The 26,104-nt window shown below is 36.3% G+C and overlaps 1 protein-coding gene across 4 annotated transcripts in view; it reads left to right on the top strand.

The window, feature by feature from the left end:
- The window catches only part of SLC26A7 (solute carrier family 26 member 7), a 74,933-nt gene extending 50,284 nt beyond the window's left edge, over window positions 1–24,649 (top strand). For all 4 annotated transcript variants that reach the window (XM_072034467.1, XM_072034464.1, XM_072034465.1 and 1 more), the window contains exons 12-19: window positions 7,658–7,764; window positions 10,446–10,512; window positions 14,096–14,233; window positions 15,893–15,941; window positions 18,894–18,994; window positions 20,564–20,618; window positions 20,708–20,811; window positions 22,712–24,649. In XM_072034467.1, coding sequence (XP_071890568.1) covers window positions 7,658–7,764; window positions 10,446–10,512; window positions 14,096–14,233; window positions 15,893–15,941; window positions 18,894–18,994; window positions 20,564–20,618; window positions 20,708–20,811; window positions 22,712–22,747 — 657 coding nt within the window. In that variant the 3' untranslated portion in view covers window positions 22,748–24,649. The remainder of the gene's footprint in view (window positions 1–7,657; window positions 7,765–10,445; window positions 10,513–14,095; window positions 14,234–15,892; window positions 15,942–18,893; window positions 18,995–20,563; window positions 20,619–20,707; window positions 20,812–22,711) is intronic.
- The last annotated feature ends 1,455 nt before the right edge of the window (window positions 24,650–26,104 follow it).

Raw genomic sequence — 26,104 nt, 5'->3', positions numbered from 1 at the left:
TACTTGCAAAATAAACTTTAATAGTTCTATGACCTTAGAATAGATAAATGCAAGACATTATTATTAGGGTTTTTGTGTATTAATCAGCTGATTTTCTGTCTCAGAATAGCAGCATCTGAAATATCAGTGGTTTGTATTTAAAAATAATAATAAATTTTAGAAATTTTGGCAAGTGATAAAGAATCAAACCCTATTTAATGTTGAAAATGTATATACTGTCAGATCAGATCAATTGGGTCAGGTATGTATCTAATTTTGTAAGCCTACTCTATCCAGTTAGCATGTTTTTGCTATTGGCAAAATTTTTTAATATTTTGCTATTTTTTGTTATTGTCAAAAATCCCAGTATCTTTGTTCTCTTTGGATATGGAATGACCATACGTGACAAACAGAACTGGAAACACCAGAGATGCAGAAAGACGTATGTCCTAGTGTGCTGTAGGTAAATTGCCTTAACTCAGAGATTTTGCAAAGAAAATATGTATTTGATCATTATGAAAGATTCTGCAATATTAGAGATAAAATAGAGCAGAAAGAGCAGACAGGCAGGAAGAGGCATAGTAAGCAAATACAGTATAATGCAAAGTCTGAACAATCTGACATCATTTGCACAGAATTCCCAGCAAATATTAAAGATGACTCCATGTCAAGAAGGCTTCTAGATTTCTTTTCCAAGGGATCCTTTGAACACATTGCCTAATTAGTGGAACCAAAACTTCTAACAGCTTTCTAGATCACATAAACACATATTGATATCCCATAATGATTCCGAAATTTCTGTTTATGCAGTTTCAGTTAGCAAACATTTATAAAGGTATTTTGGGCACATCCCCCTGTTCTGTGTTGGGAGATACAGGTTTCTGGAGGTAATATTCAATTTTATTGAACTCTCCAGTGACTTAGTATTCTACAGGGGCAATGGTCATTCTATCCTGATTAAAATATAAATATTTTTATAAAGTACTGAATTTCAATATGGAAAATGGAATTGAGTAAATATCATCAAGTTTGACTGTGTGAGGTTTCTCCTATTCCATGACAGAAGACTAGAGTTGATTATTATTATTATTATTAATAATAATAATATTGGTATAATCCAGAAGAAAAGGTCTATCTTTCATGAAGTCTTATATTCCTAGCAGCAAAATTCTGAAATCATTTTCTATCGTATGTACTGTATTTGGTCTTCAGCTTGACCCAGGCTGCCAGTGACCCAAATGATCAATGGTGTGGATCAAGAATTATTTTTGGGACAGTGGACTTAGGAAAATTGGTAGTTATGGGAGGGATCTATAGCTTCCCTAACAATGCATTGAGAAAATAAGTGGTTAAGTTTTCCAGCAGAATATTCTAGAAGCTCACTAGCCTTGATGAACCTTTATAGGCAGACTAGCCTGATTGATTTTTGCTTTTGTAGTTTTGACAGAAAAGGATGGGTGAGTAGTTATTACATCTCTGACGTCTGTCATTATTTTTAAGAGAGGTTATAGAGAGGGAGAGTTTGCTGGGTTTATCTTTTTGACTGAATGTACTTGAGCACTGATTTATCTTCAAGTAGTTGTACCATCAATCCTTAGCCTGACAGGGTAAATCATCCTTCTTTAAATAGCATAATCTAAAGCTCTAAACATGGATCTTATGTTGCTGCCTAGGCTAAGGAGCCCCACCAAGCCCAGTGATTTGAGAAATTACAATGGTGTTGATTTTGGCCTGAAAACATTCACCCAAGACCTGACAGCTTGTTGGAAACAAATCAGTTCCATTACCAGGTTATCCAGAGCATTTTGAAGAGAGAAACTCTTACAAAACATTTGGAAGTAATTAGCAGCTGTCCTTTCTGGAACTGATTCTTTGAAGGGTGTGTGTCATGTAACATAGAAGTCAGGTTTGTTATGCTCACGTGTCTGGCAAATGATAGTGCATGGAAACATAGTGTTATAGTTTTTGTTACCTTGTTCCCTCACACTTAAGCTTCTCATTGAACACAGTTTGTCGAGTAGTGATTTAATACATCATAATCCTTTCAAATGTAAAAGGTACAGCTTGAAATCTCTCCATTCAGCCATGGATTGCTTTCTCTTGCAAATTTAATGATCACCTTAATATAATTACATTACTTGTTTCAGTTTTCTTTCAACTTTTTTTTTTTTTTTTTTTTTTTTAATCTGCTTTCAGGAATGTCCTGCTTTTAAATCCCACCCCTCAAATCACAATGAACTTCTTTCCAGCTAGAACATCACTGCTCTTGTTCCAGAGTCCTTTCCTGTCATTCACAACTTTCACATTAACTTTAAAGGTCTCTTGCTTCAATTAAGATCTTCTGTTAGCCCCAACACCTTTTCAGATTACCTCAATGATTTCAGATAAATAATTGTTCTATTCCACTGATATGTGTTTTAAAATAACAGTATGTTGACATAACTATATACTTTACAGATTTTCTCCTCCCTCCATCTTTTGGTTGTTTCTAAGGTGTTGATCCCTGTGTTATCTGTGTTTTGTACGCTGACCTGAGAATGATTTGTCATGAATTTTTGCCTCTTTTTTTTTTTTTTTTTTTTTGGCGGGGGGTGGGGGGGGAGGCAAGGTGAGGTGGGGGAGGGAAAGTGGACTTTTTCTGTAGGGGTACCTCACTTTTCAGGTCATCTTTTCAGGTCATCAGTTCAAGCATTGGTTTCTGTACCCTTCCCAGCAAGGGTAATTCCTTCTGTAGGCCTACTTGTTAACATATCTTCTCTTTTCTATTCACCAACTTGAGAGTGCACTTTCCTAGTATCAACAAAAAGGCCAGTAAAGTCCTTGTTAACTCTTTTTAGGGCTGAAAATCCCAGATGAGATGCAGCTATTCTAACTAGTCAAAGACTGATAATAGACTGCGAAAGAAAAATGTTCATTTTGTTGTTAACATTTGGAAACAGAAATTATCAAATACAGGGGAAATGTGTTTCAGAAGGTGAAAAATGACAATCGAATAAGGATTATTCTCATGAGTTAAACAGCTATATAAAAGGGATTTAGGGTATTGAACAGAGAAATAATATTTAAAGATAAAAAGTGTTAGAAATTGTACAAATGTCTAGGCTAGGAAATGACCTTAGCTGAGACAGAGCTAAGTTGTGTGCCTGACTTGTAAAACAGAAAGAACAGCAACAATTTATGGTAAAAATTACACATTCCTTGCATGGTGCTGTGATGTGAGAGGTAGTTATGGATGAATGAATTGTAAGTGCACATTTATTAATATGTAAAAGATGTAATCAATGATACCAAATCAGCAATTAAAGTAGAGCCAACAAGGGAGGGCTTACTTTCAACAAATGCCCTCCAGCATCTTGGCAGTGTGGGTTTTTAAGACACAAAGTCTAACTATTTTGTCAAAATAGATTGGAGTAGGGGGTGCAGGGAAGGTCTTCCATGGGATTTCGGAGCCCATTGGTGTAATTTCATGCATTTTTAGAACATTTTATCTTCTTATCCTCATGTGGATAGCCTCATGATAACATTTTAGATTTGTTCAGGTATTCTTCATGGTGAGGCCCTGTTTCGTGAGAGCTCTTGGAAGGCTTTGCTAATAATCAAATTTCCACAGAGTAGCAAACAATCCAGCTCTTCTATGACAATAATTTAACACAAATATTTCTAGGTTATGAAGTCCTAGATTTTCTATCCCTCCTGCATTAGTGAACATGCTACTCTGTGTTACATTAATTTTGCTGCAGTTTGTCTAAGTGGAGTGGGAAGGGGTTTACAAGTGCTTAATCCACTGAGAGTGTGATTGCCATATAAGTTCTTTTTAAAAAATAATATTTATATCAGTCCATCTGTCTCCAGGCAGTCTGCAGAAACAAATACCCTCTCAACTCTTGAGTATGGAATGCTTGTGAAAACTGATATTAAAAACGTACTGTATCATCTACTATTCATCAGTTCCTCTTGTATGACTGTAGTGGACTTCAGCACTCATGTTGAGTTTTGGTGCAGGGTACTCTGAGGAATGTATGCAGGCATCAGTCATTTGTCTGCAAAATAATAGAATCACAGAATCATCTAGGTTGGAAGAGACCTCCAAGATCACCTAGTCCAATCTCTGACCTAACACTAACCAGTCCTCCTTTAAACCATATCACTAAGCTCTACATCTAAACGTCTTTTAAAGACCTCCAGGGATGGTGACTCAACCACTTCCCTGGGCAGCCCATTCCAATGCCTAACAACCCTCTCAGTAAAGAAGTTCTTCCTAACATCCAACCCAAACCTCTCCTGGCGCAACATTAGTCCATTCCCCCTCATCCTGTCAACAGGCACGTGGGAGAATAGACCAACCTACACCTCGCTACAGCCTCCTTTAAGGTACCTGTAGAGTGTGATAAGGTTGCCCCCGAGCCTCCTTTTCTCCAGGCTGAACAATCCCAGCTCCCTCAGCTGCTCCTCGTAAGACTTGTTCTCCAGACCCCTCACCAGCTTCGTCGCCCTTCTCTGGACCTGCTCAAGCACCTCGATGTCCTTCTTGTAGCGAGGGGCCCAAAACTGAACACAGTACCCGAGTTGCGGCCTCACCAGAGCCGAGTACAGGGGGACGATCACCTCCCTAGCCCTGCTGGCCGCACTGCTTCTTATACAAGCCAGGATGCCGTTGGCCTTCTTGGCCACCTGAGCACACTGCTGGCTCATATTCAGCCGACTGTCCACCATCACTCCCAGGTCCTTCTCTGCCTGGCAGCTCTCCAACCACTCATCTCCCAGTCTGTAGTACTGCTTGAGGGTTGTTGTGCCCCAGGTGCAGGACCCGGCACTTGGCCTTGAACCTCATACAGTTGGCCTCAGACCATTGGTTCAGCCTATCCAGATCCTCCTGCAGAGCCTTCCTACCCTCGAGCAGATCGACACACGCACCTCACTTGGTGTCATCTGCAAACTTACTGAGGGTGCACTCGATCCCCTCATCCAGTTCATCAATAAAGATATTAAAGAGATGTGGCCCTAATACTGAGCCCTGGGTGATGTTAGACATGGATGTACTATGTATCCTTCCTGTAGTCTGAGCCTCCTCCTGGACTCAGCACCTTCTCTACCAAGACAACCGCTGAATGAAGAGGACTTTAATAGGATTCTTCTACCTGCAAGTGACTGGCATACTTCACAGTATATACAGTGCAAGGCTTGTCAGTCAAATCATGTTAGGGCATGATTATATGCTTTTATCCCACCAAGTTCCTATCACAGCCTTCCCCCAGTGGTGGATGTGTAGATCCTATGAAATTCAAAGGTCTACATGGAAACACACTGCCCATAGAGTTTCAGAGAGTTGCTACACACGTGCAGTCACAATACCTCCCAATGCTTCTGATACTTTCTGATACATACAGGATTCAACATAAATCTGTATCTTCTACTTGTTTCTTCTCTCTGTCTTTAAAATATAGTACAAACATATTTTGAAGTTGGATTTTGTTTTGATTTTTGAGAGTAACGTGTACCTATATAATACATTATCTCTGAGGTTTGAAGAATGAAGTGGTTAGATTCTATCTATCCTGGAGTATGTACTAACAATCTTGAAGTAAGTTGCCAAAGAAACCTTTGATGTTTTTATGACTTCTTTGTTGAACCTTACAACAGCCCATGAATTAAAAAAAAAAAAAAGTCTAGCAGATTAACATAACTTCTTCCTACAAGTTTGATGCTACTCTGTATAAAAAGTACTGACTCAAGGCCAATATAAATCACTGAAAGGGTGATTGGCAGATGAGAATATGATTGTTTTGGCCCATCCTCTACAAAAATAGGAGTCTCTGGTTACAGTTAAGATGTAAGATACTATGCTGCTAAAGGGGCACTCAACTAGCTTTCTCAGTACTCAGCAGTACTTCAACATTTTTGGCTTTGATTCTTCCAGTGTAGACTTTGTTTTGGGATTTCATCTTTCCTTTTTTCTTCTGAGACTAAGAAGAATTTTGCAGGTCTTGCAGCAGATATTTAGTTAGATGTGATATCAAGAATAAGGTGACAACAAGGCACAGGTCTGCAGTTGAAGTGGATTGCTTATCTCAGGCTTTGTCAAGGGTTCAGCCTTACCAGAATGGGCCAACTCTTGATCCAAATTAATTTGAGGTTTGTAGTCCTTCTGTTAGCCCTTTCACATTTAGAAAGCTTCTTTATAGATATATAATAAATACATTTAGAACTAATTTCTTTTTGATCAGTCAGTACTAAATTTTTTTTTTTTTTTTTTTTTTTTTTTTTTTTTTCGCAAATATATCCACGGTAATTTGTAAATTTGTATAAGATCTCATTTTAAAATATTACTGGAGGCTGAGAACTGTTTCAAAGAATGAACCACCTCATTTCCTGGCAGCTGGGTCATAGAGGAGACTGCAAAACCTTTTGCAGTAGTTAAGAATTTTTGAAGATGAGGGAGGAAAAGGTTTCTCAGTAGAGTCATGTAACAATCTGTCCTCCATGAAGCATGAATTGTATGAGTTACAGTTTATAATACATAAAATAACAGTTCTGAAATCTACTTGAGCAAAATTCCTGTGGTTAGGCTGAACGTACGCTATTGTCTCTGGCTTTCTTGAGCTAAGTGAAAGCATCAGAAAGGGTAATTTTAACACCAATTTTGCCATTGTAATGTGATCTGTTCCTCTGCAAACATTAATGAGAAGCACTGTAATTGTTCAAAGGGGTACCTGTGGAGAACTGTATATTCACAGGAGTGAAAATACTTGCCATTCTTTTTTAACACTTTTTATATAAAGCTAAGGTGGCAGTCTTTGCTTAAGGGTCCCTCAAGGAAAGAACTATGTGCTGAATATTAAAGTTATATAAGAAATCCAGTCATTTATACTTCTTTTAATTTAAAAATCTGTACATCTCTATGCCACATGGAGTATTATAGTATGGAAATATAAATGATTATTTTTGTTTAGAAATAAATTAAGAAAAAAAAGTCTTTTTTTTTTTTTTCTTTTAAATATTTTAAAACCCTTTTAAAGTGACTTTTGTTTCAGATATTCTTCTTTATATTTTTGTTAATTATATTTAAAATGAATTCAAAGTATTATTTATAAAGCATTGAAAGATGGGGAAACAATCTGAAATGTTACCAATTTCATGTAAACAAATTCCTTCCCCAATATTTTAAAATTGTTAGAGAGTTGGTTTATTCAGCTATAGTCTGCTAAATGCCACTTTTAGTTAACTTCCTATCAAATTATAATTCCCAATTAAATTACCAGTGTGGGAAGAGCTCTTTGTATGTGATCTTTAGGGTACTTCATTGTGTAAAAGAAAAGGGAGATTTAAACTGTGTGCAGTGAAGAAGCTGACAATAACTTACAATGTGAAAAAATCAAATATAGGTTTAACAAACTGAGTTTATTCTGAATTAGACTGTTAGTGCAATTTCATACACTGTTTTAAGGAACTCCAAAGTGAACTTCTGTGAGCATTATGATGATGTGTTCTCTAGAGGAGTGACATTATTTTGATTGATAATTCAGTCTTCTGTATTTGTCAGTTCAAAGATCCAAATGTTCACCTCTTTTTTTTTTTTTTTTTTTTTTTTTTTTTTTCCTGAATCATATAATGTTCATTGTCACAAAATTAAAGCTAATCACCATTTACCTAATCAAGTTTTTTTCTTCCCTCCTTAAAGAGCATATGGGTTAGTACTTACGTGTTCACAATCTGTTTTGCTGCTAATGTGGGACTGTTGTATGGTGTTGTCTGCACTATAGTAACTGTGATTTTCCGCTTTTCCAGGTAAGTTATAACTTATTAAAATGTTCTAGTATCACATCATTTTGTCTTCTTTCTGGCATATACAGTACACTAAATTTAACGAGACCTCAGTTTTTAGTTGCATAGAATCACAGAATGGTTGAGGTTGGAAAGGACTTCCAAGCACGGACACCCAGAGCATCACCCAGAGCCCAGCACCACGTCCAGGTGGCTTCTGAAGGGCTCCAAGGAGGAGACCCCACAGCCTCTGGGCAGCCTGTGCCAGGGCTCCGTCACCCGCACAGCACAGAAGGGCTCCTGGTGCTCAGGGGGAGCCTCCTGGGGGCCAGTTTGTGCCCAGGGCCTCCTGTCCTGGCACTGGGCACCACTAAACACAGCCTGGCTCTGTCCTCCCTGCACCTTCCTTTCTAATTGCAGAAAATTATACGATAAGATCGTTCAGAAGGTAAAATCACACCTGTAGGCTAAAACTTTTTGTACTATGGCATTATTTTGTGATTTCTCTTAATATTACACATCTCTAGGACCATTAAATGAAGGTAGCATAAAATCAACAGAGCAATCAATAACATAAATTTGCTTCCAGTCAATACTTTTTTGTTTTTGAGAAAGAATATTTCTGACAAGACTAGCACAGGATTGGCAAGTTGATATTTGTTTGGCTAAAACACATTAATGAAAGAAAATTACACAACATTTTCTGACATCTGAAATGTTCACTGTAAATTATATGTAAGAATTAGAAAAGTCAGGACAAAGTAACTAAATCTAACATAAATTCATATATTATTTTCAATATATTACAGTTGCTACTTTTGATCATGAGTAAAGGAAAATACCATCGTTCATGATCATTTCTTACCACAAAATTAATCCATAGCTCACCAGTCCTACAAATGACTTGTAGGCAAGCAGTTGTTTGCATGAACATTTAATTGCACTGGAATTAAATACCATATAGACAGTTCAGTCTAATGCTCGTTAAAATTGTGCAGAGCTCTGTTCACAGAATTAATTTGCAGAATCAGCATGAAAGTAGCTCAAAATTACAAGGCAATTGCAAATTATGGCAGATGGTTTCTGCTTGAAACAATCAGAACCTTTCTTGTAACCTTCTGCTACTCAGCAAACTAAACTATGGGTAAATTCTGCTAGTAAAAGAAAAGTTTCCATGTTATTTACATACTGTGGTTGGATGACTGAGGTTCTAGTGATAGGACTAGAGGGAATGGCCTCAAGTTGCGCAAGGGAAAGTTTAGGTTAGAAATTAGGAGACATTTCTTCCCAGAAAGAGCAGTCAGGCATTGGGACGGGTTGCCCGAGGAAGTGGTCGAGTCAACGTCCCTGGGGGTGTTTAAGGAAAGGTTGGACATGGTGCTTGGGGACATGGTTTAGTGGGTGACATTGGTGGTAGGGTGATGGCTGGACCAGATAATCTTGAAGGTCTTTTCCAACCTTAATGATTCTATGATTCTGTAACAGAAGGGTAGGGATATTTGACTTAAAAAAAAAAAGCTTGAACCTGTTATTGGACAGAGACCTCAGCCTGAACCTGCACTAATAAATAAGACTCTTTCCAGTGATTCTTGTGGTCTTTGTTCATGTTGCACATGATTGTCCATTAAATATAAAGGCACTGAAAGATCTAACAATCTTAAAAGTTGTACTGCACAGGTAAGTTTAGCATGGGATCATGCAGTAAGTCACCCAGTAACGGACAAAAATGTTCTCAGTAATGACTGTTGCAGAAGAGTTAGACACTAAAGCACAAAAGATGTTGTAGATGATTTATTGTGAAATCTCTGTTCAGACACCAGAGTATTGGACACGGTATGTTATGTATCAGAATATATTAAAAACAGCAGCAGCTACAGCTAGATTTATGCAGACAGGGGAGAACAGCTGAGTTTTGCAAGCCTCATTTAGCTGACCCCAGTACCTGCAAATACTCCCTGTGCATTGCTGCATCTACTAAATGCTTGTGTTCTGGGATGATTTCCATTACCTAGCTTTAGGCACATAGCTCAGATGATAGCTAATTTTATAGATATCTTGTTCTCCACTTAAACGTGTTGCTGTAAAGGATGTATGGAAGTAGAATATCTTACACTGAACTGCCTTTTCAAGGCAACTTTCTCTTTCCACTGACCATATAGGGACACTGACTTTTCCAGTTAAGTCCTCCACTTTGACAGCTATAGCATAATGTTTTGTTTTATCATACAGAGGTGCATCAATTTTAATGACAAAAAAATATATATCCTTGATTTTCCTAACTCATTTCAATTGAGTATCTTTGTTTCCTTTCCTTACAATATGATTTTGTAGGTAAAAAATGTTAATTAAATCTTTGTACATTTGAAGTTGTAGCTTATATATTACATATATTGATATAAGACTAGCTCTCTGGCCAGATATAAGTCAGTAATGAAATTTAATATAAACATTTTATTAATAATATTTGAATAAATATATAACATTATTAAATTTTCATACTGATATTCTATAATTCTAAAATTTGCCTTTTACTGTTAACTTCATTATGATTATGATTAATAAGCTTTATATGCACAAATGTATATATGGATTGAATTGTCATAACTTTAAACTTGCATGCTGTAATTTTGATGTGTTTCACTTTCTGTTTCTGTTCAAGACTCTTATTGTTTGCCTCACAGATTTTCTGTTTATGTTGGTTACAGAGCAAGGACACTAAATTTGAAAAATATGAAAGAAGTGGAATATAAATACAAAACAGAAGATAATTGTGTAAGTTATCTTTTTATTTTCCTTTTTGTTTGTTTGTTTGTTTGTGTTTTACTCATTTATATTTGTGTTTGGCAAATGTTTTCCATCAGAGCTATCTTAGGCTCAAAATCTGAATTTGGTTTGGTGGGTTTACTGTTTTGGAATGCTGAATAATGCTGGAATGTGAGAGGCACATGAGAATGGGGAGGACTCTAAAATGTAAAAACACTATTGTTGAGGTTGGCCCACTTGTCAATTATTATTATAACTTTTCATTCTTAAGAAAATTGGTGGAGTAAATTTGACAGAGATGGGTAACCAACATTTGACTTGCCTGCTTTTTTTTTTTTTTATGTGTGTGTGTGTCAGTTAACACAATATTTGTACAAATCCCTATGCATCATTTTTAAGCTAACTACTCCCTATCTTTTTATTCTAAATGATTAAGATTAGCGCCAGTAACCATTTAATAACAAAGCACTGTCTACAGACACTGGGGAAAATAACATTTTGTTAAGAAAGCAAATTGCTCAAGAGATTATTATACAGAAAAAAAAAAGGAAAATATTTTTAAGATTTATAAAAAATGTTTTTAATTTAATTTATGGAGTCACTGTGTAATTTGGGGTAATTTTTAATGTATGAATGTTAGGGTAATCCAAGTTCCACTGGTAAATAACAGCTTAGACATAAGCAACAAGACTTTTAAACATGAAAATATGCAAGCTTAATGATCTACCCCACCATTAAGGTCTGCGGATTTATAGGGATTATTTCATCAACAGGAGAAAAGACACTTTGATGTGGAAAAAATTAAAAGGGCGTTTAGAAGCTTGTTTGAAACACGTTGTACCAAAGGCATTCACTAAACTGAATTCTTACCCAAGCGTAGAGAGAGCTGTGCCATATGCGCAGGGCAATTGGCAACATCCTTCTAAGTGACAAAGTAAAAATGCCTTCGGAGATGATTTTTTTTTTTTTCTTTCTGGGCAGGGACAGACAAAAATAAGTTATTTTCTCTCAGAAGAGTTTTTATTGAGAAAGGAGTTAGAACTAAACTACAACCAGGACTAATAGCCAAATTTGGCTTCTCCATCCCAGACATAAGGTTATACCTAAGTCTTCCATCAGCTTTATTTGGCCTTATGATTTGAGACTTTCAAGTCTTTCACCTCATAGTAGCTCATTGATGATCACATGTTTTGATCTCAGAACATCTGCCTTATTTTGTCTTTGTTTTCATCTTCTACTTTGCCAGTATGGCACTGAAGTGCCCACTTGTCTCCATGATAAGCCATGTATGGAATAGTTTTTAAGGGAATCTTTGCAGTATTTCTACATTCAGCCATGACCACATTGACCTCCGTTTTACCCCTATTTAAGAGGTTTTCTTTAATTAATTTATTTCTCATATATTCTCTTACCCATTTTAAGTACTGGTTAGGCTTTACCACTTGATGTACTGAACTATGTTGGTGATATGATGATCACATTCACAGGTAATTGTACTAAGTCACTATACATTTTCTGGGGTTCATTGCCTAAGTTCTGGATGTCTGAAATGTTTCATTAGCCTGTATGATGTCTGCTGCAGTGGTGTCTGAGAGTTTGTCTGGTTCTCAGAATTCTACAGTAAGGAGGTCGTTTGTGTGGTTTGTGGTAAAGATTTCCAGTCCTGTTTTGCTTAAGGTCTGTTGGGAAAACTGTATCTTCAATGCAATCCCATGATTCTTTGAACTTCTACAGAAGTTGTCTCTCTGTCAGCTCCACTTACTTGTGTTTGAATACAACCTAGTTAAGTAACTTTGCATGTCTTTGACTTTCATGAGAAAGAATAGAGACTTTTGGAGTTTATATTCTCTTACAAATTCTCAAAGTTTAGTTGTTTGTTTGTTTTACTTCCTGTTACCCATTGTCATGAGTAGTTCATTTCTGAGAGCTGATACTTGCACAGATCGTATATTTTATTTTGGCATAAAAAAATCAGTAATGAAAATAAATAGGATCATTGCTGTGCAATGTTCAGTTGTGGATTCAGCGATCCTCTTTTTTTCTCATCTGTTCTCATCAAAATGCTCTGAACTTCCATATGTAATCCAGAGATCCAGCCTCCATGAAAGACATACCTGAAAGGCAAATTAATCCTATTGTGTTTTTGCCAACTCGAGCTTATTAGCAGTGTTGTTATGGATATTTAAAGATCTCTAGTTTCGTGCCTGTTGAGTAGAAAATGCTACTGAAAATATGATCCTGCTTATTCCTGCTTTACAGCACTAGAGGCATAAAAGAATACAGTTATTTATTTGAATACAGATAAAGAACATGCAAGTGTAGTATCTTTTACTAGATCAAATAGTACAACTGGAAAAGTAAAAGACTGGTATGGCCAGCAGAGTTTTCTTCAAGTCTTAAATACAAGCAGCAGGCATCAAAGCACCTGAGAGCAATTGCTCCACACTGAGTCAGGTCTGTCTCAGATGGTGATAGAGAACAAGTTGTTGGTATCCATCACATAGACGGGACATTTGCTGGGGAAACAGCAAGAATGGGGTTCTTTCCCAAGGAAGAGAGACACACAGTTGGTTTATAACCTGTGGAAAGTGAAGACATCAGTAGAATTAGGTTAATTCTACCTAGAAAACGTGTGTGCCAACTGAGCTGCTAATGTTGATATCTAATATATTTATATATGCATATATGCATATTGAGACTGGCTTTTTGCAGCGTGAAGTTTGGATGAAACTTTTTTTGATAAAATGCAGACAGGATCCAGGGCAGATGATGGTTCTTGTGCAGATTATTGATTATATTGGTTGTAGATAAATGATAGCAAAATTTTAAATCTGTGCCTCAGGCTTAGTCTGGATCTAGTCAGTGCAAGTGGAACCATCAGGAATTTGCTTTTGCTGAAGGGCTTAGTGAAGTAAGAGTGGCTACAGAAAGATTTCTTCCAGGGCAGGAGCTTCTGCTGCAGGCTGTAGTTAAATGATTTTCTGCTTTATCTTCAGCTCAGGGTGGTAGGAGAACCTGGGAAGTGGGACTGGTGGGAATTTCCTCTTGTAATGAAGTCAGTGGTGGCTTTTTTCATTTCCATGAAAAAATATCCCTATTGTACTACAGTCATCTTCAGATGACCAAGATTAGCATTGTGACTGTTTCCTTAAACCAGCCACATTGTATGCTCCAAAAACTCATTTACTTTTTACAATACATATAATACTTATCTAGTAGAAGATTTTCCCAGTCTGCAGACCTTGTCTTGCTTGTGTATGGAAATCACACCAACTGAAACAGTGCTCCTACTATTTGCCAGGTGATAGTTCTTAGTATTGTGCATTGGAATTAATGATTTTGCTTTTGTTTAAGGATAATTAAAAAAAAAAAAGTTAAATTAAAAATTAAATTAAATTAAATTAAATTAAAGATCATTTTCGTTACAGATTGCTCTTTTACTTCAGTCATGTATGAAGCTGATCAAAGTTCCTTCTAGATTGATTTACAGGAATTTTCAATACTTTTAAAGAAATTACTGATGGTGTTATTATTATTTTAATTTGTAAAAACAAGATTAATGTCTCAGCATTTTGTTTATTTCATTTCACAGCAATCATTAAAACAGGTAAAGATAGTTTCAGTCAACAACCCATTAGTCTTTCTGAATGCCAGGAAATTTCATGCAGACCTTACAAAAATAATCCAGAAGGATAGCATGAGCAGCCAGGCATGTGAAGATGTAAACAAGGTAAGATGTGCTACATGCTTCAGTAATCATGGTGACAGTGTTGAAGAGCGTGATTGTTTTCTTTGCATTTTTTATTATAATTACTTGAAAAGAATATCTTTCCTACCTCTCTATATGTGGTCCTGTAAAAGACATTAAAACACTTAGCCAAAGCTCTTCAAAATTTCTGGGAACCATTACATATCCTCAGTTAATGTGAGGCTGTGACTTTGAAAAGGCAATGAGTAGCTAAAATTCTACTTGAATAAAGTTGTGTGTTATTTTTTGTTATTGTTTGTTTGATTATTTTTTTTCTTTTTTTCTTCCCTCTGGAGATGACTCCGTGGCAGACAGATGCTTCATTTCTGATTCTATGAATAATTTTAATAGATATAGGAAGAAGGTACAAACTGCTTGAAGTTTTCCCTTGGGGTGGTGTTTCTTTTTCATTTTCTGCACTGATTGTATTGGAGAAATAAATAGCACAAAAATTTTGTAGAACTTGTTTTTGGAAAATGTCCCAGTAAGGACTGTATTTTTAAAGTTTATTTGCACATAGCTACCAAAAAATTCCTACAATGTTCCCAGAAAGAGGGGAAAATGTATTATTTTTCTATCATTACAATAAAGACATTCCAATAAAATATAAAGTGTAGGCAATCTCATCTGGTTTGGTGAACTGCACTGGGAAAATCATAGATACTTCCTCGATGTTTTGTTAAAACAGTAATATTTGTCTACCACCTCTGCTGTCTCTTGCTAAAGATCTGCACTACCCGTTCCTACTCTGATGGGTGCCTTCTTGTTATTCAGAAATCCAGCTCAGATATTGTGCTGCTTTTTTTCCTTAGCTCTTCTAGTTTAACCAATTTGGATTACCAAGATAACAAACTCCCAAACTGAGAGAAATTACTTAGGATTTTCATGGAATTAATTTATGAGTTAATTTAATAAGTGTAATGAATTAATAAGTTAATTACTAAGTTAATTTATAAGTTACTTAGGAGTGAGATGTTATCCTTTGTCTATTCTGGAAGTTACTTGGCAGTACAGCTGATTGAAATACTGTGCATAGTTTTTTGTTTGTTTGTGTGTGTGAGCGAAATAATGGTCTTTCTGTGGAACATAATGGAAATGAAAAAGAGTTGCACTTTGGATTTTGTTTCCGTGCTGTATTCTGTTTTTAACATGTCTACTGACAACTTAACATTCATATTGAAATCATTACAAATTTACGTCAGAACTATTCTCACTAAAATCTTAGATGAGATTGCATCAAGTAGAAGTTAATCTTACAAGTTTTCTAACTTGAATTTATCTTTTCAAGAACATCTTTCTCATCTTTCTATTACTTCTTAACCCCTGCTTTCCCAAGAGCATCATTTTTATAATATGCTTTATAATGGCTACAAATATCAAAGAGGTTGAGTCATCTGAAGGAAAAAAAAAAAAGCGAGGTGTGAGGTTACAGTTTTATATGACATTAAAAAATAATTAAAGGCTTGCTCAGCAGTTATAACGTATCCAATAGACTGTTGCATACAATATGGTTTTTGGAGAGAATGAGTTAATTTTGCTATTGAAAAAAAGAATTCTTGTGCATTGCATTGATTTTCTCTGGTTACTCTGCATTGGATTAGTTTTCCTTGGTATGCTAATCATTCTTTGCTTTTATTTCAGTGTGAGCAGAACACATTACTCTGTTCATTTTCCAATGGAAGTTGTCATGGTGAGTTTATTTTCTATAAATTATATTAAAACCAAGATGGATGTAAGTGTGCAAAATGGCTCCAGGTTTTTCTATTTATTTATAGGTGAACTCAAATTGTCTGGAAACTAATATTTCAGATAGATCACACCTTCACTGAAGCATGAGTACTAAAAATTATTAAACTGTTAACCTTGGCCTAGCAGATCCTGTTTTTATTCTGTTCTTGACTGAGTTTATAAGATTTCAAAAGTGCGAAACCAATGAAAATATTTTTTTCTGCAGGAGTCTCTGGTTATTTCACACAAATCAATCTATGCATACTGATATGGGTACCTAGTGTGTGTGCGTGGGGGGGGGATCACTTCCAGCTTTGCCGCCTTTATTGGTCTTCAGCCAAAGGCCTAATAAGCTGTTTTGCTAAGCTGTGTTCTTGTTTTCTTGTGCGTTTTTTTTTTTGTTTGTTTGTTAGTTGGTTGGTTGGTTTTGGTTTTGAGCTCATTGTGGGACTTGAACATTAATATGCAAAACTAAAAATAGGATGGGATTAGGTCTGTGTGAAGTCTTTGTGGTCTTTAAAGGCATTGAACAGAAAAACTCATAAATGTCATCTGAGTTATCAGTGACACTGTGGCCACCAATATAGCATAGTAAAACTGTACAACACAGAATAAAGAAAAAAAGAAAACAACTAAGGGTTTGCTTTTAATTAAGGATTAAGCTGGATAATTCTACTCTTCCCACATTTTATAGCATTTAAATCAAACCAGAGCATGTACATTCCCATGGGATAGCTGGTAGAACCTTTTGCAGAAGATACTTTATACAGATGACTTCATCATGGATGGAATTCAAATATTGTGTTTATTTAAAACACTTATAAGCATTAAGACCACAGTAGAGAATCTGATTTGGGGGCTGTTGTCTGATAGTTTATGCTTATTAACTAGGCTCATGACATTTTTATGTTTTTACTGTGTTTACTTTACTTGGGGTTGATAGAATGTTTTGCTGTAGCACAGCAACATAACGATAATGGCTATTGAGACTATACAGTGCTATACTGTAAAACGGTAAATGAGCACACAGCATTGTGTTTGTGGGGAGATCTTTGGAAGGTCTTGTCAGTACACATTTCAGGTTTCATTGAAATGTGGTTTCGTTGGATGAACTGGTATCTCACAATACAGAAATGACAGACAGCACTGGACCTCTCTTCTGATTGCTTTTTTTAAGCCTTGAGGACTTAAATGTTGTTGTTCTTTGTACTAATCAGAGTACAGTGACTCTTTGTGGAAGCTTTAAAATAAAAACTGGAGAGGAAGAGAGAAAAAAAATCACTAAAAAAGCAGCATGGGTCCTAAATTTTTAGAAAGGAGGTGAGCAGGAAGACATAATTCTTGTCCTTATATCAGTCATCCTAGAGGGCACAGCAGCATCTTCATCAAAATCTTTACTTTCAGCTTTTGGGGAATACTGATTTGACATTGTCTATATCAGCAACAAGTTAATTAGTTTCTGTTGCCCTTGCCCAGTGGTTCAGAGGCAGCAGGTCTGTACCACCCCATCCCCCCCTCCTGAAGTCAGGCAGCCTCCACTGGAGGATGCCAGCTTTTTGGGAAGGTAATGCAAGATCCAGTCCACCATTGCCTCTCTCCATATATGCATATGCACATATGTGTGTGTGGTTCCTTAATGATGTTTGTCAAGGAAGGGAATTCAGTATGGTAATAGTAGGGTTTCATGGTGTGCTTGTGCAACATATCGGCTAAGCACACTTCAGGTGTAAAGTGAGCTCAACTTCTGTGCTTGAATGTAACATTTGTAAGTTAAATCAATTCCCTCCTTCCTTCTCTATTTATTTCCTTCCTTCCAGTTTCTTCATTATTGCATCTGTTACACAGAAGCAAGTTACCTGTAATTATATTTATTCCAAATCTGGTTTTGAACTGTCAAACTTTTAACTTTTATTTAAGCAGAATAACAATCAAAAGGGAAAAGTAACCTCAGGCCATTTTTTAAGGTAAAACTTGTTGGAACCTGCAGATATAAATGTGCATGTTTTTGGGGGTGAGTAAGTAACAGGGGAAGAGTAAGTTCTTCTGGTTTGGAGATGGAGTTTTGTAGAATTGATTACAGTAAGCAGACCCGCAGATCTCATAAATCCTTCCTGGTTTTCCACTGCAGTAATGCCAGGCAGACTTTCTTTGAAATTCCTTAATTTTGTTTGCAATGTGTTTATTAATGTACATTGGACAGGACAAAGAAAGTAAACCTCTAGAGGTGCAAGTCCAACAGACTCAGACTTCTGTCAGAAAGGAATTAGCACCATTATAAATCTACACAACAAGAAAATTCAAAGTCCTCTCAAGATTTTAAAATCTTTTCCTCTGCTGTGTCAAAACCATTTCAATTAACCTATCTTTACATTCATAATTCCTTTCATTCATCTTTTTTTTTTTTAATTTTATATTTCGTGATAACTAATATTAAACCTGTTATTTGTCCGCAGACAAATAACATGTAAATGTTATGTAAATAAGATGTACATTGTTTTCTTGTTTTCCCGTTATGAAAGCCAGGAATCATCTGCATGCTAGTTCAGGACACATTTAGTATGTGGGTAATTTAAGAATTTGAGGTATATTTTCTCTGTGAATCCTAAGTGAACTTTCCCAAACAAGCCAGAATCATGCAGAATTTCAAATCTGAAGAACTTTTTTTTTTTTTTGTCCAGGAGAGACTATTTCTGTCTAATACATCTCACTAATATGCTCTGCCTGTTGACTTCACCCCGTTGCTCTGATGCCCCTTCATTTATCTGTACTTCTAAAATGTGCTATTTGCTTAATACGTGTCTCAGTAAACAATAGACAAATTTTACTGTGATATTTTGGGCTTATTTTGTTCTGTTGTTATACAGATTTCTTGACTACTCGGTAATTAAAGCTTTCTCCTATATCAAATGCGCAGGTGAGTCACTGCAGCCATCTCAGAGTGAGCGACGTGTTTTGATATTGGATTGCAGTGGACTGAGTTTGTTTGACTACACTGGAGTCTCCATGTTGCTTCAGGTATTTATAACACCAGATACATTCTGTACATAGAAATATATGATTACACACACAAGTTATTGAGACCAGTTACTAGTCACATCACTGAGATTAGTGAATAAACACGGTCACTTATGGAAAAGATGAGCAGAGTTTTGGTACCGAACAGCATTATGTTTATACAAAATGGTATACTAGTAATTCTAAATATTTTAAGTGACATTCAGTGCAAATGCAAGTATTCATATTTAATGGAAATGAGTTTCTGAAAGCACTCATTTTTATGCATTTCTTTATTTTTAGGCTGATTTAGGACTTATTCATCCCTCTCATGTCAGTTATGTCAGTTATATAACTTGGGTCTCAGCCCAGGCCTTTTCTTATCCTAACTATTTTCTCAGTTTACTGAAGTGAATAATTAAGTGCTAAATTAAAAAACAAAACAAAACAAATAAACAAACAAACAAAGCAACGTATCTAGGTGTGTACATAGTCAAAAGGAAAACTGGGATAATTAAGTAAGGTGAATGGAAGTTATTCTTTATTACATCCCCCCTCAAAGTAAAGGCATTCATTAAGCTTAGTAGGTTAATATACATATATATATATATATATATATATATTATATATATATATATATATATAAAATAATTTGTGAAACTGATTTCCAAAAGGGCTTTCAGATCTCAAATTTGTGGGACACCACTCCATCCTGGGCTTTGAGATACGGTTTGGGGTTGCAAACTCTAACTGAAAGACAGGTCCAGAACAGAGTTACCCAAAGAAGAAATGCAGTCCTTCCATGTTACACTCCTTTCCTAAATATCGTGAATGTTGCTAGAGTTAAAGGGATTTTTAGTCTGAAGCAGGCTTTTGGTTTCTGTTTAAAATTAGTTAATCTGACGTGGTAAAAAAAGTTGCTTTTATTTATTTATTTATTTATTTATTTATTTTTAATGGGGACTGCTTTGGATGCTTCCTTATCTGTCAGAAAAGGCCCTACTCTTGTTCTAGAGTTATTTTCACTTTTTGTTACTTTTTAGCTTATTGGATACCTAGTCTCTGTGAATTTGCATATTTTCAAAGAAAGGATAAAGAACAACTTACTGCAGAATGTAGCATGACGGCTACGGCAATTTTCTGATAGACTGCTGGAAGTTTCAAAGTTTCATAGGTCAAATTTCTATCTTTCTGGACTGGTTGGTAAGCGTACAGAAAGGAGATGCAGAAACTTGTTGAAAAAGGCATACTGGAAAAACAAATCTAACAAATATAATTATAAATGCTGTATAATTAATCATTTTAGTTTTATTACCAGTAGAACTGTAGGGTGCTTTGTGGAGGGGGGAGGAAATGATGCTTGCCTGTTCAGTGTGGGTTTGCCTCGTTTGTGTTATAGAGGGGCTCTCTCTGGTGGCTGCTGTCAGCATAGCTTGAACAGCAGCACTTCATGCTCTGCCGCTTTGAATACATTCTTTTGTGTGTGTGTGTATTTTATTCTCTGTTGGTATTTTAAACAGTTCTTTTTTTTTTTCTTCTTCTTCTTTTCTTTTTTTCTTCTTTTTTAATTTCATGTTTTCACACATATAGATTTACATGGATTGTAAAAACAGACACATTGATGTGTTGCTAGCACACTGCAAAGGCAAGTATCAGCTTACAGCAAATTTTTTAACATGACAGTTTATATATCCTCACTACCTTATCAGTGCTCATATGTTTGTTTTATTACAGCTTCCTTGATAAAAGCAATGCAGTACGGTGGAAATCTTGAATCTGAAAACCCTGTCTTCTTTGAATCTGTTTCTTCAGCAATCGATGCCATTCAGATTCACAGGGTAAGACTTATAGCAGGGGTAGATAAAGTCTGGAGGGGCTTCTTGGATGCTCACTGCACTTTGACAGTCTGGGGAAATCTCATTTATCCAGTGAATGTTTTGTGCAGAAATCTTTTATCTGTATCTGTATTCTCTGCAACCAGTTCTCAGCCTCTGGGGCTGCAGCTATCACATTTTCCCTGCTTGCATTCTCTTCCTCTCCTTTTGCAATAACTTCTATGTCTTCTATGCTGGATCCAGAGGCATGATGTTCAGGTGCATTAACCTGGGTGCATGGTCCACTGGAAAGCATAATGTCATCTCAAAATACCTAACAGAACCTCTCGGTGAGGGAAATCACCTAGTACTCAGCTGTGATTTACTAAAACTATACTCTGTTCCTCAGTCTGCATTGCTTAAACAGCATGCCTCTGGTTAGCATGACTCTGAGATGCATACGTGCTAAGTAACAGAGAAGGCAGATAAATTCAAGTTGGGGTTCCAAGCTGTTCTGACCAAAACACTTCTGGATCCCTGGCAAATTTGTTCAGAGCTAAAAAGCTCACCTCTGTCCGGCCCTGCAGTGTAATGTGTTGGCTCACTGGTGGAAAGAGGGAAGAGGACATGTATGAGGTGGAGGGCAGAGCTAGAGGGAGGAGATAGAAGGATTTGATCACAAATTGAGCCTAGAGGCTTGAACAGGCATTTGCTTAAACATGTATTTATTTGCACAATAATAATTCTTCCATTCCTTGTTAAAAGGCTATAAACCTGGGCTTTCCTTGTAAACTGTATAAGCCTTTTCCATTGTAATCCCAGTGTAACTGAGCATGCATTATAAGCAGTGTGCTTTCCCATGCTTGTATTTATGATTCCAAACATGGCTAGAGCTCAGTTCAGAGCCCTCTCCAAGAGACATTAAACTAATCATGGTCTGTGGTTTCTGTTTTCTCTTTCTCCCCTTTACTGTGATCTGGCACATTTTACTAATTTAATTAGAGCTGCCTATGGACAAAATACACTTTCCATTGATTTACCCAGATAAGGCGAGTTGACTCTGTTGTTCTGGTGGATTGACTAGAAAAAGTATGTTCTCTTTGGTGCTTTTCAACATTTTTCTTTGTTACTCTGCAAAAATAATTTACTGCAATGGTAACTGCAGGGCAAAAATAATGGGGATGGCTATTGTATATTTTGCCTGGGTCTGATTACAAGAATTAGCATGATTGTTGTGTTATAAAAGATCTATGTTCTTTATAGACACCAATTAATGTTCCTAACATTCTTGCAAGATAGCTAGCATACCCATTTTATGGTAATGGGATGTGGAAAGACCAGGATAAATGTCCAAGTAAAAAGGAGCTCAGAAGTCCATTTTTCCAGGAACTGGTAATGTGCTTCTACTGGAAGCAAGTGCTTCAACTAAGCAAGTCAAAACTCTGAATAATAGTTTAGTGGAGCAGTCTGAAAAGCTTGCACACAGTCTCACATTTTGAACGTAATTATTATGGACAGTGTATGTATGCTGCCAATGCCTCTTCAGAGCTTTCAAAATACATGTATGTGAGTTGGTTTCTTGATGTGTTCCTTGCCTTTAACAACTGAAGATAAGATAATATGGACAGGAGTAAAAAGGAAGGGTGACCGCAATAGCAGCACCACGTTGTAACTGTGTCTACACTTCACATGACTTTTTAAGATGCTAAGGATTCAGCAGGAATTTTGAGTGAAGAAAAAATGGCAGGATAGAATAGAAAAGAACAGAGTGGAAAGAGGTGGAGATTTATGGAAAGTGATTTGTTTGGATTTACATTTCTGATCCCCTCACATCAGTCTTTCATCCACTACTTTTACATGATATTCTAGGAAAACATTCTAATACTTTTTTTTTTTTTTTTTCCTTCTGTTTCTCACAATTTAGAATTACAGCAAGTTCAGTGAACAGAGTGAAGTGTGATGCCGACCCATCAAATGTGGCTAGTCCAATCAGCTCATATTCAGAATGAACTATACCACGGTTTCTCCTTAGCATTTTTTTTTCTCCAGGAGCTCTCATATCTCTCATATATGCTACTTTGTATGCCATACATATTTACAACATTCAGTAATGACAGATCTGCCATTCAGAAAAAAAAAATATCTTTAGCTGCCATCACTCAGAGAATGTTCATACAATTGTTCTATAATGGTTTTATATAATATTTTTATACACATTTAGACACAAATTATTAGACAGCAGATGTGGGGTATTGGCTGTTTACTATCTTTTAGATATCTTTTATTATAACATTAGTTGTAATACGCATCTGTAGTTTTGTGCATGGAATAAGGAGACATTATGAATTCTTGAAAGCAGTGTGTTATAATTGATACAGTATACGCAGGAAGCCATATACCAATGCATACTCTAATAGCTTTACTTATCCTTTTTGCTGTTCAAGATAGCTATTTGCAATAACAGCATCATATCACAGCTAACATATCCTTGCATTTTTCATATTTGGTTATTATATGCTTTTTAATGCCTGCCAAGGTCAGTGAGAGCACAGTGTATTGAAAGAAGGCAGATGGATGTTGTCTAAGTGCACTGGATTGTCTCTTCTTCTAGTAGATGTCATGAGTTATTATAATGGTTTGCTATATTTTCAGTGTCACAGGTATTCTTTAGCTCAGATTGAAGAGGAAAAATTGGTAACATTTTTCCAAAACTTTTTCTTGTTTCCAGCATAGTCTGCATTTCTGAATTGCTACTGGAATTTGATCAGGGCTGGAATCTTCAGCTGTGGCAGCTGGGAGGTGACCCTAGAGAGACACAGAAGGCATGTGTCAATTTTCAGCCCAAATGCCAGCTTATGTGAGCACACAAACGGGGGGTGGGGGAAGAATTCACAGGTTGAATTCACACGTTTGGATTGCAATTATGGATTGCCATCAATCATATTAGATTGTGCTATCACATCAGTATCATATTATTTGGCAACATATGTGAAGATTTTTTCCTCGTCTTTTTTGCCATATATGTACACAAGCTGTAAAATGTAAAATTTGAGGAGAAAAAAAAAAAGAGAATGGATGAGGAGTATGTAATTACCTCACTGACCTTAAACTATGGAAGCTAAAATGTAAATGAATATGGCATGGCTGTAATGGTTATCTTAGCACTACAGAGAGGAGAGAAGCATAAGGGTGAAATGCATAAGGGAGAAGCTGGAGTGCATAGCCAAAATCTAATGCTAAGCATCCTCTTTTCAGCAGCAGTCACGTTTGTATGTTTGTCTGGACACAGCTCTCTCCGCCCAAAGCAGTTACCAGACGTAGATGAGGCAGCTCATGGAGTGATTTTCACATCTTGCATATTTTTGTTAAGGCAAATAGAAGTCTTTCTTCTGTCCTTGGTCATTCCACATTACTAGGAGACAATGGGAGAGAGCCCTGTGTTCTTTTACATTTTCAGTCATAGTTGACTATTAGGGTTATTTCACACATTGTGCCACAGATGAGCAGAAGCATTCTTTATATGTTCTACTAAGATAATGTTTCAAAAATACTATGCAAAAACCTGATTAGTAACTGTAAGAAGCTTGTTATACACAGAAGTAAGTTCTGTTCATTGTGCCAAGTGCATTTGTGTCAGATGCTGTAGTTGATTGCAAATGACTCATTACATCCTTGGACATAGTAACAGGCTATAACATTTGGTTATTAATTTCCTCAGACAGTTTTAGTAATTTATGAACACTTTAGAAACTGTTTACATTGTGCTTTAATTGTAGAAGAATCAACTGTATGTCACAGCTGAATGGAGATCTCTACTTAACTGCAAGCTGAATAAATGAATAAAAGTTATCTTTTCTATTAAGTTCATTATTTATTCTTTGATGGCTAAATGTATTTTCTGAAGATTTGTGGATATGTTGGTTAATGAAATTGTTAAACTGTGGTCTTTAGCAAAGATAGCATCGACCATGAGACCTTCAGTTTTGTTCCGAATGATCTTGTTAATGAAACAACACAGATGCTGTTAAAATTATTTGTAATGTTAGTGCCTGATGAAGCTCTCTGCATCAAATTAAGAAATTTGTAGTGCTAATCAAAATATCTTCCACTTTTCACTGTGTTCAATAGAAATAACATTGCTACAGCTAAATGGCTGTTTTGAGATGGACATTTATCTCCCATTAGGTCAAAGACCTTCCTGTGACACAATATCACTTACAAATGTGTTTCATCTGTGTAAGACTACAAATTCAAATTGTCTTAATGCTGTGATTACTGCTTAATTGTCTCTCAGGGTAGAATCAAGGAAGAAATACATTTCTTACCTTATGACTCTGACTTTTCTAATCTTCCAGCACTGGGGCTTGGGATACTTGTAATATTCCTGTAATATATTTTACTTTGTATAATTAACCTAAATTTCCTCTTATTTCTGAGCATATAAATTGTTAATTAACTTCCCTTTCTGGCAAGTAGCACCACTAATGACAGTTTTTTCTCAGGAGAACAGAGCATTTGAGGAGTCCATGAAGGTAGCTTCCCTTTCAATTGCTTCTAAAATATCTGCACTGAATATATGCACTGAATATCTGCTTTGCCAGACCACTGCTTTACAGAGCAGTGGTTACTGGATGAGAAAGAGTCTTTTTATTTTTTTATTCTATGAGTGACCTAGGAAGGCAAATTACTTCAGTGCTGATGTTTCTTTTCTCTCCCTCTCTCTCTCTCTTTTTTTTTTTTTTTTTTTGGACCACCAAATTATTGACATTTATGAAAACTGGTGATTTTTGCCTGCCTTTAGGTGACCAGATGCTGTCAGACTTCATAAAGCAGTGACTGACTGCCAGGGAATTATCATTGATCTCTCTGCTTGTGGCCTGTGAGATGCTGAGTGTCTCATCTGCATGACTCTCTACAAATCTCTGCTGATTGTGTGTTTGCATGGTTATCTGGCAAACAACTGCCTGATTATCTGGTGAAGATTCAAGGAAACACCCTAAACCTTTTAGTTTTGGAGTTCAATATCAGTTTTAACCTGTTCCTTGATGCTTTTCTGTATATACTGTCCACTGGCTCTGTCTCACAGGAAGCATTAGGCTGTAACTTATGCTGAGGTCTGCAGCAACTTATCCCCAGACCTCCTGTTAGCTGCACCATATTCTTCTGGAGCAGGAAGGCGAAGTGAACCAAACCCACCCTGTAGCAAAGGGGCTGCACAAAGCCCATGTGCTATTAAATGCCCTGGTATCACTCTCACAACTGAGATGAATTGCAGACAGAAAGAATAAGGGGGCTTTGTTATTCTGTCCCCTTGAGG

The sequence above is a fragment of the Anas platyrhynchos genome, chromosome 2 (genome assembly GCF_047663525.1).
Source record: "Anas platyrhynchos isolate ZD024472 breed Pekin duck chromosome 2, IASCAAS_PekinDuck_T2T, whole genome shotgun sequence".
Lineage (NCBI taxonomy): Eukaryota > Metazoa > Chordata > Aves > Anseriformes > Anatidae > Anas > Anas platyrhynchos.
The sequence above is the reverse complement of the archived record's forward strand: the minus strand, read 5'-3'. Positions and strand labels throughout refer to the sequence as shown.